The 15,899-nt window shown below is 41.1% G+C and overlaps 1 protein-coding gene and 1 long non-coding RNA gene across 2 annotated transcripts; both read left to right on the top strand.

Annotated features, from left to right (window-relative positions):
- Positions 1 to 213: 213 nt before the first annotated feature.
- LOC103649955 (uncharacterized) lies at positions 214 to 2,767 on the top strand. Its single transcript, XR_004857115.1, has 2 exons — positions 214 to 2,293; positions 2,393 to 2,767. It is a non-coding gene; the product is annotated as an uncharacterized lncRNA (long non-coding RNA).
- A 3,027-nt stretch (positions 2,768 to 5,794) lies between these two features.
- Positions 5,795 to 12,889, top strand: LOC100383665 (uncharacterized). The gene is made up of 7 exons (NM_001366830.1): positions 5,795 to 6,459; positions 6,989 to 7,082; positions 9,725 to 9,864; positions 11,817 to 11,891; positions 12,134 to 12,291; positions 12,392 to 12,492; positions 12,587 to 12,889. Exons 1-7 carry the CDS (start codon positions 6,239 to 6,241, stop codon positions 12,650 to 12,652), a joined length of 855 nt encoding a protein of 284 aa, NP_001353759.1. The 5' UTR covers positions 5,795 to 6,238; the 3' UTR covers positions 12,653 to 12,889.
- The last annotated feature ends 3,010 nt before the right edge of the window (positions 12,890 to 15,899 follow it).

Below are 15,899 nucleotides of genomic sequence, written 5' to 3'. Positions count from 1 at the left end.
CCACTTTTCCTGTGTCCTTAAAGCAGGTTATGGTGCTCTCTTCAATCCTTACATGTTTTGTTTCCTTTTTCTTTTGATAATCTTATGTAATTTATATATACTTTTCTATCTCTGTCGTAACTTGTATTTGGGAAGTGCCACTTTTAAAACAAAGAAAACCAAGAAAACTTATCAGATAGTACTGAAAATTGTGGCTGCCTTTTCAACCAATAATACATGTAAACCAAGAACAAGCTTGTCAATTTATTAATTTTGTGACATCTATCTTTAACCTGCTTTGTGGTTCTCCATCTATTTTTTATGGTAACTTGATTGTACTCCTTCTGCACATCTGTCCATATATGGTTTCGCTTAGCAAATTAAACTAAAATCTTATTTATTGGTTATGGCATCCTCCTGTTTAATACTGGTATGGATGTATATATATCATATGTGATCTAGAATGCATGTCTGAGCATATTGGTTTGGAAATTCCATATTGTCTCTAACTTGTCCTAATAGTATTCAGTTAGAAAAAAATGTGTGCCATATATATGAAAGGAACACATGTGGGAAGGTTCATGTTTATGTAATGACCCATGCTGTCCAGATCATTGCACATTGGATCAAAATTTAGCTCGGTAATTCTCCACATTAGTAGTTTTAGAGGCCAGTCAGTCTAGCACCAACAGCCAATACACCAAGCAGAATCAAAGTTGTCCCAGTTCAGTGGTATTCGTCAATTAAAAGCATCGATGAATTAGCAATAATTACTCTAGGAAGGGATGAGTTAGAATTTTGAATCAGACAACAGGGATGATGGAAACAGATCGCAGACAAGAGCTCACTCGACTCACAATCTATTTATCCAAGAATTCTTTTTTGTGTTTCTTATTTTCATATGGTTAAGTACCTTTGTGTTTCTCTAAAATGGGTTCAGGTTCTTTCTTCTAGCCCATGCTGCAGTCTATCCTTTTTTGTTTTCTTTTTGTTATTTGAAAACAACAGACAAGAACAGTTTGTCTTGTCTACCACCGTGACTTTTTCTACTGAAACATTATTAGGTGCATTCACTGTTGGTGTGCGGTTTGCCAATAATGTGCATGGAGGGATACAGTTTATTGACGGGGCAAGAATGAGTTCTTGCCAGTGAGGTGCTAGCTTTCACCCTTCTCTCTCCATTAAACTATTTTAGCCAGCTGTAGAAATTCTGCCTGTATTTTTCTAAGATGCAATCAATTGAAAGACTAGCAAACTAGCCATGTAGCCATGCTTTATTCTTGTTCTTGTCTTGTTTTCCTTATGTATTAATTCCTTAATTTGTAATGCACATGATGAAGGCTGATATCTAGGCAATCTCTCTTAAGCTTTGGTAAGCTTACATACTTTTGCTATGGATCCTTTCGAATCAGTTACAAGGTAACACTTTTTTTGCCTTGCATGTCGGCATTGTGCACAACTTAATGGTACGTACCTGGACGAACTTCTAATCACCACGGTTACTTTTTTAGTGGAACCATAAACTGCTATACTGTTTTGATCAAATTGGTGTTGTCAGCATTGTATGGCTGCAATTAAAAGTTGAAGTTCGTATTGAAGTGATTGGCATGTTAATTTGACGTGCAATCTAAAATTTACCTAAAAGTCACACTGTCACGTGGATGATCTCCAGAGATGGTACAAAGAAACATGATATCATGTTACTCTAAACTGTAATTTAAATATGGTCCTCATGTTTTCCTGTTAGCAGGTGTTCCAATTGAAGTCATCCAGAGAGCTGACATTGTTTTGGAGGACATTCATTCCAAGAAACCTACAAGGCGTGTGATCAGTGAGAAATTACCAACAACAGACAAGAGGAGTACCAAGTGTATGACTTGGTGTGCAATGATATTTAACGACAAAGAATATCTATTCTGATGTTACATATAGACTGATGGAAAATATGGTAATGGTGCTGCTCTAAATAGTTGTTTCCCTCTTTTACCAAAATAATATCATGCTTGAGCTTCTGTTTGCAGATGCCAAGAAAGATGACCCTCTAGGTTTACAACATCTTGCACTGTGTCATGCGTGTTACCGGCCAAACGACAACACAATGGAGTACGGCGACGGCAAGAACTACCTCTGCAGGAACCGGTTGAACGAGTACTTTGACGACGCGTGGGTGGAGCAGACCTGGTGGGCGGACAAATGAGACTGCGTCGTCGTCCAGCACGAGCACCCCTCGCGCGACGTCGACTACGACGATGAAGATCTGGCTGTGCCTGTAACCCCATGCCAATCCAAGGACGACGAGCACCAACGGGACCAGGTTACAACATCCTCTTCATTCTGATTTGATTGTGTTAGGGTTTCCTGCTATTTTTGAATTCTGGGGCGTGGCGTCGGTTTTGTTCTGTTCCTGATACAGGCGAGCGGCGACCAGGGGACAACTGTAGGCCTCCCCCTCTTTCTCGCCTCCACTCACCCGCCACCACCCCCAACGGCGAGGGAGTGAGAGATCGACAACATCTCAGGGCCTAGCAGGGCAGCTGCATTGCGCTATGGCGGCCATGGCCGATCTGTACGACGAGGATAAGGGCCCATCGCTAAAGAGCCAGCAGTCGCGCCCTGGCCTCCACCTCAAGCCCACCATTGAGATCTTTAATTATTAGATCTTCATGCTTATTTTGATTATACACTACCTTGGTTAATTTTCGATCATCTCCATGGGTACATTTTTTCTTAGTTGCTTAAACTAGCACTATTTCGCACAAATTGTATTAGTACAAGATTTGATGTAAAATTCTAGGCATAAATGTATACTACAAGGGTGGCATTAGTGGTGAACTGGTGATTACATGCATGCAAAGGTCACCAAGGAGATGCAAGGTTCAAAATCCTCCCTCCCTCATGTGTGCAGCTTTCCCTGTGTCAAGTAGAGTCAGTACACAAAACATTGTGTTGGCTTGCAGCTGCTTAGCAGTAGTTGGGAATTAGCCGATTGAGTTTGATCTTGGGAGCTATGTGATCTACTATGCTGACCGGTTCTATTTTAACTTGCTTCGTTCACTTCAGGGTTACAAAAATGATTTAGTAGCCTTGAATTTGACCTTGTGGATCTCTGTGGTATAGAGAGAGTCTTTCTAGATTAGGCTGAATCTGCAATGAACTGCCAAAGTTATCAAAATCCATCATGCCAACATTTTTTTATTATTTAAGAAATTAGGTAATTGGTGCCCAAATTCAGATGGTCCAAGCTTATGTTCTCCTATAAACTGAGACCTTTGTGGAACAACATAAGCAGATGTCCCAGAATGCATTGACTCCCCTCTTGCTAGCAAATCAATAATTCCAGCAACAACTTTGAATGGTAGATAATAGTTTCTCCTCAAGTTTGCTGATATAGCTGAGAAGGTAATGCTGGTAGATAACAGTTCCTTTTATTTTGATATCTCTGGTGAACTTTGAATGGCAATTCATCCCTTTTTCCCTCTTTTGTTGCAAATCCTAATCTTTTATAGCCATGACGGTTTATTGTTTGTAGAGTATGTTTTATCATGATTTGAGATACACTTATCTTTTGTAGCCATGATATTTTTGGTGAACTTATGATTTGAGATACATCACGGTTTCTAATTTACAGTGTAACGAACTGGTGGCCACCATCTCAACACTCTTTATATTCAATTTGCAGAACTATCAAAAACTGCATAGCTTGAAATTTCCAGCCATGTTCTGCCACCTATCGTCTTCCTCAAGCTGAAGAAATCGACTGGTTCTCCTACCACCGATCTAGACCTTCTTGAAAGTATTGCTGACAAGATAAGTTCGAATCAATTTCTAATAACAATACAACATATTTGTATATAAATTATCGTGGTATTATATGTTTCCGTTGCAACGTACGGGCACTCACCTAGTTCATATATGAAGATGTGATTATGTGAACAATATTCTCAATATTAATTGGCACATTATACAAATGTCTGTTTGTACTTGCTGGTACCATAATTCGTATAACTAATAAACATATGCAAAAGTATTGTATTGGCTCAATTTAGAGTATAAAATCAGGATACCTGGCAACAAAGAAATCACTTCGATAGCATATACTAGTTGATATAGTAGTTATATGCATTCTACAACCATAGAACACTTGTCTCTATCTATTGTTGGGGGCTTGTTCTCAAATGCTATAAATCAAGAACAAGACAACACGAAGATGTTAAGTATTAAATACCCTTCGTCCGCTGAAGCATTATCTCCTCGAGGGTTTAATGAACTTCGGACGAAGGATATAAACATAATATAACGAAGGTTACGAAGGAAAAGACCTTCGTTAAGTTGGTAAATGAGTAAACAGAATAAACATATATATAAAGTGCGAAAGTAATAATACCAGCATTATCATCAATACATTTCCATTATTAAATTCATGAAAACGAATTACAAATGTACCTTCAGACTGATGTAAGGCAAAGGTACAAGTCGTGATGCAAAAAGACGTGTGCCCAGTCAGCGTGAACAGTACGAGAGTACTGTTCACCTATTTATAGGCACGGGACGCAGCCCGTGTAAAATTACATTGATGCCCTTTACATTTATCAATAACTCTATAGTAATCCTTCAAGGTCCAATTTGGCTTTTTATCTTTAAGTCGGTTCCTCTTTTCTGCCGTTATGCCGAAGCTTTTCTGCATATGGCTTCATGACCGTCTTATCCTTCGTCATGACCGCTTTTCATTCCAGCTTCGTCTTAAACATGTCCTTGTATATTCGCGACCTGACTCCGAAGGTGCCTGTTCCGAAGGTGTCTGTTCACATTTTACACTTGGAAAACATTGTCAAACTGTGTTTTTGAGGACCTTCGGGAGCCGAAGGCCCCCAACAGTAGCCCCCAACATCTATCTATCCATAACGTGGCCAATCAAGTTAATGGAAAAAATTACTTGAAACATCCGACCACAAATACAAACACGTGGAAATTAGTTAATGGAAAAAACACTAGACACATGCATCCATGGAGCAGGGCATCTATGAATTTCAGAGAGAGACCCAAACAGCTAGGGATGGAGAGAGCAGATGGGCTAATGATTACCTTAGAGAAGGCATAACAGATTCTTTTAGCTGACGGGATACTCGGCCAGATCTGCTTGGGCAGCAAGGAGATGGGTTCCTCGCCCAAAATTTTGTTGCCAAAGAATGCTTGTGGTAGTGATGGGAAGGCACGCGAATCAGTTGTGGTCTAGTGTGGTGCGCGGAATACGGTCGATTTGATGGAAAAACGGTGCGAGGCACCAAAATTTAGGCGCCAATTCTTTGGTTGGGAATGCGGAAGAGGAGAGCAAGTTTGAGGAGAAGAAACACTGGTTTTGGATATGCTTAAATATCAGAATTAATTTAGAAAACGGTTGGATCGTAGTTTTTTTTTAAAGATATACTAAATGGCTAAATCAAAGTTTACTATGTGTTTGGTTGCCTGTATTTGCTGGTGCTTGTATGGCGGGATGCAATGAGCTGATATTTGGTTGTTGTCAACCAGGCTCTACACGTGCGAGGTGTATGTTTGGTTACCTGCGTGTAGATGTGAAACCAGACTCGCACGATACTTAAAAGTACCCTGAACCAAACTCTGCAGAGACGAGTAAATTGGTCGTATCTCTGGAGCCAGGTTCCCGCAATCCTAGCTCATGCAGCTAGGCTACGGGGGAGAAGCCAATCAAACAGGCTTTTTAGATATAGTTGGAGATAGTTTTAGTTCTGACTCTACCTTAACTTTAACTGGCCGTCGATAAAGAGACGACCCAGTCGATGCGACAGCCGCCGGCGCGCGTGACCCACGAAGCAATTTCAAACCCAGCCAGAATCAGGAGCACCGCGTACGCGACGTCGCGGTCGCGGCCCAGCTTCCAGCGCCCGACCCGGCGGGCAAGGCAAGGCAACGAACCAACCTGGATTACTGGATTGTGGCTTGGAAGCTTGCCGCGAGCCCGCGACGACAGACCTTCTTTCGTCCCGTCCTTTCCCCTGCGCGCCGCGAGTGAATTCCGGAATCCCCAATCTATCCGACGCCACACGAAACGAAACACAAGAGAAGAGAATAGAGAGAAGGTCGGAGGGCTAGACCCGGTCCCCCAATTCCAATTCGCCCCTCTCGCGGCCGGCCTCGCGAGACGCCGATTCGGATCCCATCTCCTGCTCAGAGCCTCGATTCGACCGGCGGGGGCGACGATTCGACCGGGTCGGTAGCCAGGCAGAGGCAGCGGAAGGAGAGGATGAGCTTCCAGGACCTGGAGGCGGGGCACGTCCGGGGGGCGCCGCTCGGCGGCGGCCGGAGGAACGGCAGGGGCCCCGCGGGGGCGGGGGGCGCCGGCGCCGGCGCGTCGCAGGCCGTGGCGTCGGGCGTCTTCCAGATCAACACCGCGGTTGCCACGTTCCAGCGCCTCGTCAACACGCTCGGCACGCCCAAGGATACCCCCGACCTCCGCGACAGGATGTACGTCCCGCCTTCCTGCCTTACCTCACCTCCAATCTGTTTTGATTGCCTTGCCTCAACCCCCATCCGTTTTGATTTCGCGGACTCGGTCCGCTCCGGCTTTGATCCGCCTGGCGCCTGTATAATTACGGCTTAGGTTTCGTCCCTGCTATGGATGCATCGATTCCTGTTGCAAGTGGTCGATACTTCGATTACAGTTGCCAGTGGTGGTTGCTTGGGGTTTAATTTTCTCTTATTATTTTTTTAGAGATTGCTTCCGTAAATCGATTTGCTAAGTCCATACGTTATAGCTCTTGATGATGCCTACTTTAGCTGATACTTAGTCATCAGCCATTGAATTGAGCAAATCAAGCCATATGACCTACATGGATTCATTAGGTCATCTGAATCAGTTCTTATGCACCCCTTGCTCATTTTGTGTTATATTTTGAAATTGAATTAGTAGTAACTTCAATTATGCCCAAATATAGGCTAACAAGTTCTAATTGTCTTGATGTGTCTACTGACTATCACCTGCTGTTGATCGCAGACATAAAACACGGCAACACATAACACAACTAGTGAAGGATACATCAGACAAGCTTAAACAAGCTAGCGAGGCGGATCATCGCGTTGAAGTCAGCGTACGTGCCTATCTCTAATTATTGATACATTTTTGTTTTTCCACAACGGTAAAAACCAAATTTCATTATGATAGTATCGAAATTACAAAGTTTTAGAACGTAGCAAACAGAACGAAAGTGAAGTCTCACGACCACCCTGATGCTGCACACCCAGGGAACAGCCATCAGGGGGAAACAACCCACCCATAAGGAGAACGAACTACTCCAAACAAAACCAAAAAAATGCCAACGAAGTTCCAAATACATGGGCCTTGGCCTTAGCAGCACACAGGCTGAGCAAACTGACATCTCCTGGACATGACCAGCATTTGTCTTTCTTCTTGCGCTTGAGTCTTCATGTCTTGCTGATGAAATAGAAGAGCAATCGCTTTGATGGTCTCCTCACCTTGAAGAATCTGCTTCTCCATCTCCGACTTCCGTAGCCCTGGCCCTGCCCAATATGTAATAAAAGAACACATCACACATATAATCTCAGTAGGAGATTTAATCCTCTTTTTGTCAAGAATAGACTGCAGTCCTGGTCTTCCAAATGGCCAGAATACAGCAGCGATGCCCATAACATAGACCGGATTACCATTGGGTACGTTGGTTTTAATCCAATCCCAGTATTGGTCAAAACTCGAAAGTGCTAGGTCTACAGTTAGCCCCTATTGCATAAGCAATCAAACTCTAAACATATGCTGCAGTAGTACAACCAAGGTCCAAGAAAGAGACGTATCACAGTTTCTTGTTCTGTGCAAAAAACACAACTGCACAAGTACCATTTCCTTTCTAGTTTCTCCTCTGATGGTTATCTTTTGCCAAGATGGCTTCCCGAAGGGTAAGCCACATGAAAAAATTTCACCTTCAAGGGCCGATTAGCTTTCCTGATATGCTTGAAGCTCATTCCAACCTAATTCCTACATAGGTGTTTATAAGTAGATTTAACAGAGAAACCCCCAGATTTCTTGCAATCCCATCTTGCTATGTCCTTATTTCAAACAGATGAGGGAACTTTTCTTTGAGGTACACTTGTCCACACCATTTATCCAGCCAGAAACTTGTATATGTACCATTTCCAATCACCATACTTCTTCCCCTTATATAGATATGCTTGACTTTCAGTTGATGATTTCATACAGGGGAGTTCTTTTACTACTCTTAAGCTGGGCTATCCCACCATTTTTCAGATATCTCTTCTTAACAATTTCTTACCAAATGCCACTCTTCTACCAGCATTTACAGAGAAGACTAATGTTCATTGTTCTCGGATTTTTTTTATCCCTAAACCCTCTTTCTGCTTGGGTTTGGTGATCTTAGTCTATTTGAGCAGGTGATACTTTCTCTTTTGTCCCCCCTCTCCCCCGTCCTCTGGCAAAAGAATCTTTTTTGGGCAGTATCTGTTTTCCTAATAGTAGTAAGTGGTAGCAAATACATAGTCATAGCATGTACAGGGATATTGCTCAGACTTGAGTTTATGTGCACCGATTTACCTCCAAGACTTAAAGAGCTCTCTTGCCAACCATATAATCTTATAAACATTTTTCCTCAATTGGGATTCAGTTAACCACATGAAAGTCTGGAGCCTGAAACAGGAACTCCATGGGCCCAACAGCACAATTGAACATGTTGGAAAGTCCCAGACTTTTAAAGTCATCATGACTAACCATAATAATTCTCGATATAACTATATGATTATTCTTAAGTCTTAACTAAATTTTCCTTTGCCATATTGTTCATTTAAGTACAAATTTCTTGTTCTCTTTGATGGTACATCATTGCCTCATTTCTTTTTCCTCCCACACCAAGATATGATGAAATTTGGAACCATGCTCTGTTCACACCGTTACATTTCTTGTTCCATAATTTAGCGCTGGTGCTGGTTCTGGTTTTGGGTTAATTGCACAATCATGTTATCTTATTTTGCAAAATATTTGTGTCTGTTCTTTGAAGTGGAACCTGCAACACATATATTACCCTCTCTATTCCAGTTACAAAAAAAACTCGACTTGCGGGGGTAAGACCGCCCCCACCGTATTTTGTTAAGAAGAAGACCTTGCGTGTCGAGAAAACCCCCTGAACCCCTGCCCCACCCATACACAGTGGCACCGTAGCCCCTATGAGAACGACCGCGACCAGGACCGAGCCTTAGACTTGTGCTTTGGCGTGGGACAGACGAGGGTTTTTTTTTAACCACAGCCTGAAAATTCGCTTCCACGGAGAGTCGAACCTAGGACTTGAGGAGTGCTACTCAGACCATCTACCAACTCAACTAGAGGCCCTTTCGCTGTTCCAGTTACAGAAGAAGGGAGTTATTGAACAGAGACATCTCGTGTATTCTGATTGGGGAATCAAACCTAATGTGCTGTGTTTTGTACAAATTTTAGTTTTGCATTAAGTAATAGGAACTTTTGATGTATGTAACTATAGAATTTTTCTTTCATTATTACAGCATGCTTCTCTTCTTGCTTGGCGGCATTTCCCATGACAAAAAATGTAGCAAAAATTGAAATTATCATCATGCATTTAGGAAAAATCTTGTATCAGCTGCTGTATTTTTTGCCCATGCCTATTATTCTATTATCTGGGAAATTTTGTTTTCTCTTGTGGATGATGGTCTTTTCTTTTTACAATTGCGGTCATGATCTCATATTGTCTTGCAGGCTACCAAAAAGATTGCTGATGCAAAGCTAGCTAAAGATTTCCAAGCAGTCCTAAAAGAATTCCAGAAAGCTCAACGATTAGCAGTAGAGAGAGAAGCTGCATATGCACCTTTTATTACTCAAGCGGGCCTGCCACAGAGGTAATTTGCTGGCAGATTTTTTTATTCCATATGTTTTTTGTTGCATTTCTACAAGGAATTTTATTCTTCCAAACAAAATGAATCCATGTACATTTTTTGACACTATTCATTTCTAGTCTTTTTTGTAGTCCTTGATAGGACATGGGGCATTGCATAGGTTGTAGCAGTGGGTGGCTGGTGGCCAGGGCTTGAATCCCTGGTGGCCAGGAGCTGTGCTGTGTGTGGCAGAGAGCGAGAGTTAAGAAGTGATAAGCAGACAGATAACTCAATCTTCTGATTAATCTGGATGATCAATGTCCCTGGCTTTATAGCCAAATCCTAAAAACTTATCTAACCAATTCAACACAAAAGCTAACAAACAAAATTAGAAAGTAAACTTATTTGAAGTTCAAACGATGCGGATGACTTGGTGTGCTGTATATATAGTGCTTTGCAGCGATGGTTGACATTTCTGACCATAACAGTGCTTTAATGGTACAATGTCTAAAAATTTATTATTAATACAAGTGCTTTGAATAAAATAGTCCAAGTGCAAATGCCCATCAGCATCACAAAGATACATCTCAGGAATTGAGTTAGCTGCACTGTGAAATAAAAAACCTATAATAAACCAAACATGATGCCCTTTCAGGACCTTTTGATCTTTTTTCCAACCATCAATATCCAAAAACACTACATTCATGATTGTTTCGGCATTCATCAATTCTTGCATACCTATACGCGATGACAGTGTTATTAAAGCATTGCGTTGGCATCGCTTAAGCGCCAAACTGCTGCGTGCGCGATGCCATAGCAGACACCTCGTCTTATGTCTGTATGGTGTCCGTCTTATGGCCAAGTTGTCTGAAAAACGTCGCTTTTTCTTCATATCTATTGCCCTAAGCTGCTGTTTTAAGTTTTGTTTAAGCTGTTAAGGCGTCGTCTCGCCTTGCATCTTAGTTGCTTAAGTGTAAGGGGCGGTAGTCAGTCGCTACACCATACCTTACCGCTTTGGTAACCATATGCTACGACATTATAGGCCTGTTCGGGACAATTTTTTTTTCCTGAAGAGCTTTTCTGAGAATCTAGATTCCTAGGTAATCTAGCTGTCACGAGAATCTGGATATCGCGGGGCTTGCGTGCGGAGGAAGATGACGGGGTTTGCACGGTTTAGGGTTTAGGAAGCAGCGGATTCCTCCTGGCACCACGACTCGGTGGATTCTGCATTCACGTTGATTTGAGCGATTTTCACATAAGCGAATTGAGAAGCGAAGCATTTGGCAGTCAGAAGCCGATTGTGACGGCCAGAATCCGGCCAAAAGTCGAAACAAACCGACCCTATATTTCCGCTGCACTATAATTTGCAGCATGAAGTTATCAAGTATTTAATGTTAACCTAACCTTGCTGCAAGGCTAAATATTAGAAATGTATTACTTTATGAGGTGAGCCCGCATACTGAATATTTTTTGCTCGATATATTCTATTTGTGTATTATTTAACCTCTTATTGAGTTACTGAAATAAGTTTGGTTCACTACCACATTTTGCCAGAACAAAGTTAAGCATGGTGCTAGCATTTGGTTCATGATTGCTGCTGTAGTTTGCTAGCCCCTGTCCCAGTTGTTGGACTCATGTTTTATTTTGGAACACTTGTTGCAAGAAGAGAGGGAAAGTGTGATAGGCTTGATTTCACATGATAAAAATATTTCCTCCGGCATAGTCTATTTAGTGAATAGTGACATTTGTTTCTTCTATAAAAACAGTAATACGATCTTTGGACATTTTTGCCTTAATGTTTCTATACCACAGTTTATAATTGTTTTTCCTCTGTAATTCATTAATAACTTGATGAATTTTGTGAATTGCTTGTTTTCTTCTCACTTCCCTCGTTTTAATTCTGTTAATACTAATGTTACTAAAATTATTAAGTCTCGCCACCATATGCCTAACCTTGGAGTTACCATTATTTACAGCTACAACTCAAGTGAAGTGAACAATGGTGCTGATAAGTTGGCAGAGCAGCGCACGCAGCTTCTAGAATCTAGAAGGTAAGTTGATTTTGTCTGTTGTATTTTGTGGAACTACTCATTCGCTATAGACTTGTTAGCTATGTATCCAGGTTTTAATTTGGAGACCCATATACCTTCTTGATTTTATAACGTTGCTTGGACAAGGATAACGCATATCACCCTTTGTTTGCATATAAAAATCGAGACATTTTCCCTCCTACAGGTCATTTTTTTTTCTGAATATCCCAAGGTGCTAATTTCAAACTTTTAATTTACCATAGGCAGGAGTTGGTCTTCTTGGACAATGAAATAGTGTTCAATGAGGCCATCATTGAGGAGAGGGATCAGGGAATACAAGAGATTCAACACCAAATCACTGAAGTAAATGAAATCTTCAAAGATCTTGCTGTGCTAGTCCATGATCAAGGAGCAATGATAGGTATGTGACCTTCCTTGCAAATTGGATATACATTTCAACACGTTCAAGCATAAATCTGCCTACTTCCCCATCTAATTGTGTTTCTCCTTTTGTGAACCAGATGACATTGATTCCCATATAGAGAATGCTGTTGTAGCGACTTCGCAGGCTAAAGGTCAGCTTTCAAAAGCTGCCAAGACTCAGAAGTCGAACTCTTCGCTGGTAGTTTCACGAGCCCTTCTACACTTTGTTAATATCCTAGATCCATTTTTTTTGGATTGCTGTTCAGATTTAGTGACCCGATTTCTCGCTGCAGATATGCTTGTTACTGGTTATCTTCGGCGTGGTCCTGCTCATAGTGATAATAGTACTTGCAGCATAAAAGCTTGGAAGGCAGCTGAGGTTCCAATGATCGAGCTTATTGCGATGAATTCCTTATTATTATTTTTTTTGCTGTGCAGCCAGGAATGGATCCTGGCATCCGCCTGGATGTATCCAGGCGGTGATTGGTGATGTGCTTGTGGTATGGCTGTGTATTTGGTGATGATGTATCTGGAATGCATGGGTGGTTTCACATAAGGCCCCGTTCGGTTTGGCCTGAACGACCTGGAATACAGCATATTCCAGCTGAAATTATGTCACTTGGATTAAAACTGGATCAATCCTAAATATCTGTTCGGATAGATTTAACCCTGAACGAAACCAGAGCGTTTTCAGCCTTTTAACCTCTCTTCCACTCGGATTGGAGCCACACCTATGAACACCTGGAATCAAACCAGACCAGGATTTAGTAAATAACCAGAATCCACTCCATCCCGGCGTGGAACGGTTCCTGAGCAGGAACTGATCTTGGACTGGCGAACGGCCCCTAAAAGTATACTCTTTCCTGCCAGTGTAGTTCCTCTTGTCTCATATGCACGCTTTGTTTATATATTGTAATGTATGAGTGCGTGCTGTAGAACAAGGTTGGATTATCTGTGGTATGAATTTCCTCGATTCCATGAGAAACGCTTTTCTATATGTGAACTTCGCTTCCTCTTTTCTTCTTGGGCAATGGGCACCATGTTGTTAGGTGGAGACGGAGGTCCATCATTGTTTTCTTCTTGCTTATTATTATGTGGTCCATCATAGTTTTCTGCTTAAGGAAATGGTTGGTTCAGGAGAGGATAAAATAGTGTTATTGTAATCTTCTGTATTTATAATGACCGAAGATATCGTACATAGTTTCGACCAGAAGAGAGGCAAACATGAACTTCAATCCTATGATTTAGGGCAAAACTAGCGGTCTGTGTGCGTTGTAATAGGAGAAACATGTCGTCAGAAGGTATATTGGCTGGACTGGTAACTTATTTGTGGTTCTGCTGTGGTGACTGGTGAGCATCGCAAAAGCCACCGTGTTCGGCTGGGCGCGAGAACTGACGGGTGTCGGATATGGTTTGACCTTGACGAACAACATAAGCGCCGGTGTGGTGAGCATGGCAGAACCACCGTGGGCGTGTGTCCCGTTTGTTGGCGTTAACACATAAAAAAAATCTCGATGCGGAGACTGTTTGGCGTTGACGTGCAATAATATATCGCTACGGAGATCGTGCTACACCAAATTCTCGATATTCCTCTTGTACTATACCAAATCTCTCTTGTAAGCAATGGTGCAAGTCGATCAAACAATATTTTTAAATGTTCTGTGTAGACGTCACGTAGACCTAATGAGCCAGAAGTCAATCGTCTAGATTTGGTCGTGGACAGATCTGCCACGTTTTTGTAGGTTGTTATCGGCTCATCGACACTGATGACTAGGCATGGTGATTTTGCCCTTATGCGGAAGGTGGGCCATTAAGATTTCTCTGATCCCTAACCTCCTCCTCATCATTGACATCTTCCTCATCTTCCATGAGGTGGCCATCTCAGCCTCCATCGATCGAGTTAGCCATAAACACGAACAGATCCTCTAGCGGATCAGGCATTCCCGAGTCCAAGCCAAAGTCGAGGTTGGGATCAAGATAATAATCCAAGCATAAACCCGTGTTGTAGTTGAGTTCGATGTCGAATCTGAGTCTGGATGTAGTCGAATTCGAGTCTGAGTCGAAGCCGAGGTTGTAGTCGAATCTGAGTCCAAGTTGCAGTTGGGATTGGAGTGGAGTCCATGTTCGAGTCAGTGTCGATGGATCTAAACGATCCAAAGTTGCCATAATGGCGGTTTAGTCACAATAGTCTTCATCGTATGTCGCGGGCCATGCTTGAGGTCCAACATGTTGGCGATGAATCGTAAGGAACCAAACGTGAATTTGTCTTCTGGTGCGAACTTTATAGATGTCATCAACTCTTGATTCATCTTCGTGCTCTCCCATCCAGCGCGCCAACTGTTAAAGATTGTTCAATACTGGGTATTGAAGGTTGGAGTATGAGAGACATGATGATTTATACAAGTTTGGGTGTAGTGGATCTGTTGTATCTTCTTGATGTTCAGGGTTCACTGCTCCTCCTTTTATACCTAAGGAGGGATAGAGGTTACATGATAGGCACCTAGTTGTTTACCAAATTTATGATGAAACCAAATTGCTTACCAAGTTATACATGAGTCTAACTCCATATTTTCAATCTTATCTCTCATTCGGTTGAAATCTTATATATGCTTCTAGAAACCTCTAGGCTATGGGCTCCCTCTCGTACTTATTGCCAAGTCCTTAGGCTTATTGTTGAGCCCATAGGCCATTCAGCTCAGACTCTTCTTTGTGAAGCTTGACTTGATACACGTGGTATATATCATTCATAGGAATGCAGAATAATAAATTATCTTATTTGGAAAATAAAAAAGATATATAATAATCTCACATTATGATAACACTGGAAAAATAATAGTTATTGGTAATTCTATTATTGTAATTACAAATACTTCTCTTATGAGAACCTAGATACTAAAAAAATTATGCCAAAGGCATTTGTAGTGATTATATTAGGTCAATGAATAAAGCAATTGAGTGTGAATCTCCTACTAAGAAGAAATAAATGTCTAACTATATTTTTGGTAAATGAAATAAAATGAATGAATATTAATTATGTAGTTAATAAACAGATTATAAAAATATGTATGGTTTCTAAAGAATATAAATCACATCATATGAAATTTAAATCTCATACCAAGTATTAAGAAGTCTAAGGTAGAATATATTTCTGAACAAGTATTGAAGTCTCAAGAAAAGCATGTCCTAGAAAGAATAGTCATCGAATGACTTTTTAGTGGATAACGCTATCTCATTATCTATATCACATAACAAACTCCCATATATAATAGATAATATATCTCATGGAATAGAAATATTATTGATAAAAATGAGAATATCCTTGAAGGAGCTAATCCATGAAGGATTTACTAGTCGATTCTTTAATAAACACCATTAATCGTAGAAGTGAGTATATACCCAAGAAAATAAATTAGGAATCTTAAACTCCATGAAGGTGTCATTAAAGCTAATGATAAAGTGGTAATATCCTCTAAATACTATAGAAGGTATAAAAATATTGGAGATTTTGGTAAATCGGGTTATCCCATAAATGCCAATGCAAGACTAGATTTATTATTTCGTAATACGATCCAAATTTCGAAGTTTATAGAACATGTATTTTGAAAA

This window comes from Zea mays, chromosome 3 (assembly GCF_902167145.1).
Source record: "Zea mays cultivar B73 chromosome 3, Zm-B73-REFERENCE-NAM-5.0, whole genome shotgun sequence".
In the NCBI taxonomy this organism is placed as follows: Eukaryota; Viridiplantae; Streptophyta; class Magnoliopsida; order Poales; family Poaceae; genus Zea; species Zea mays.
The sequence above is the reverse complement of the archived record's forward strand: the minus strand, read 5'-3'. Positions and strand labels throughout refer to the sequence as shown.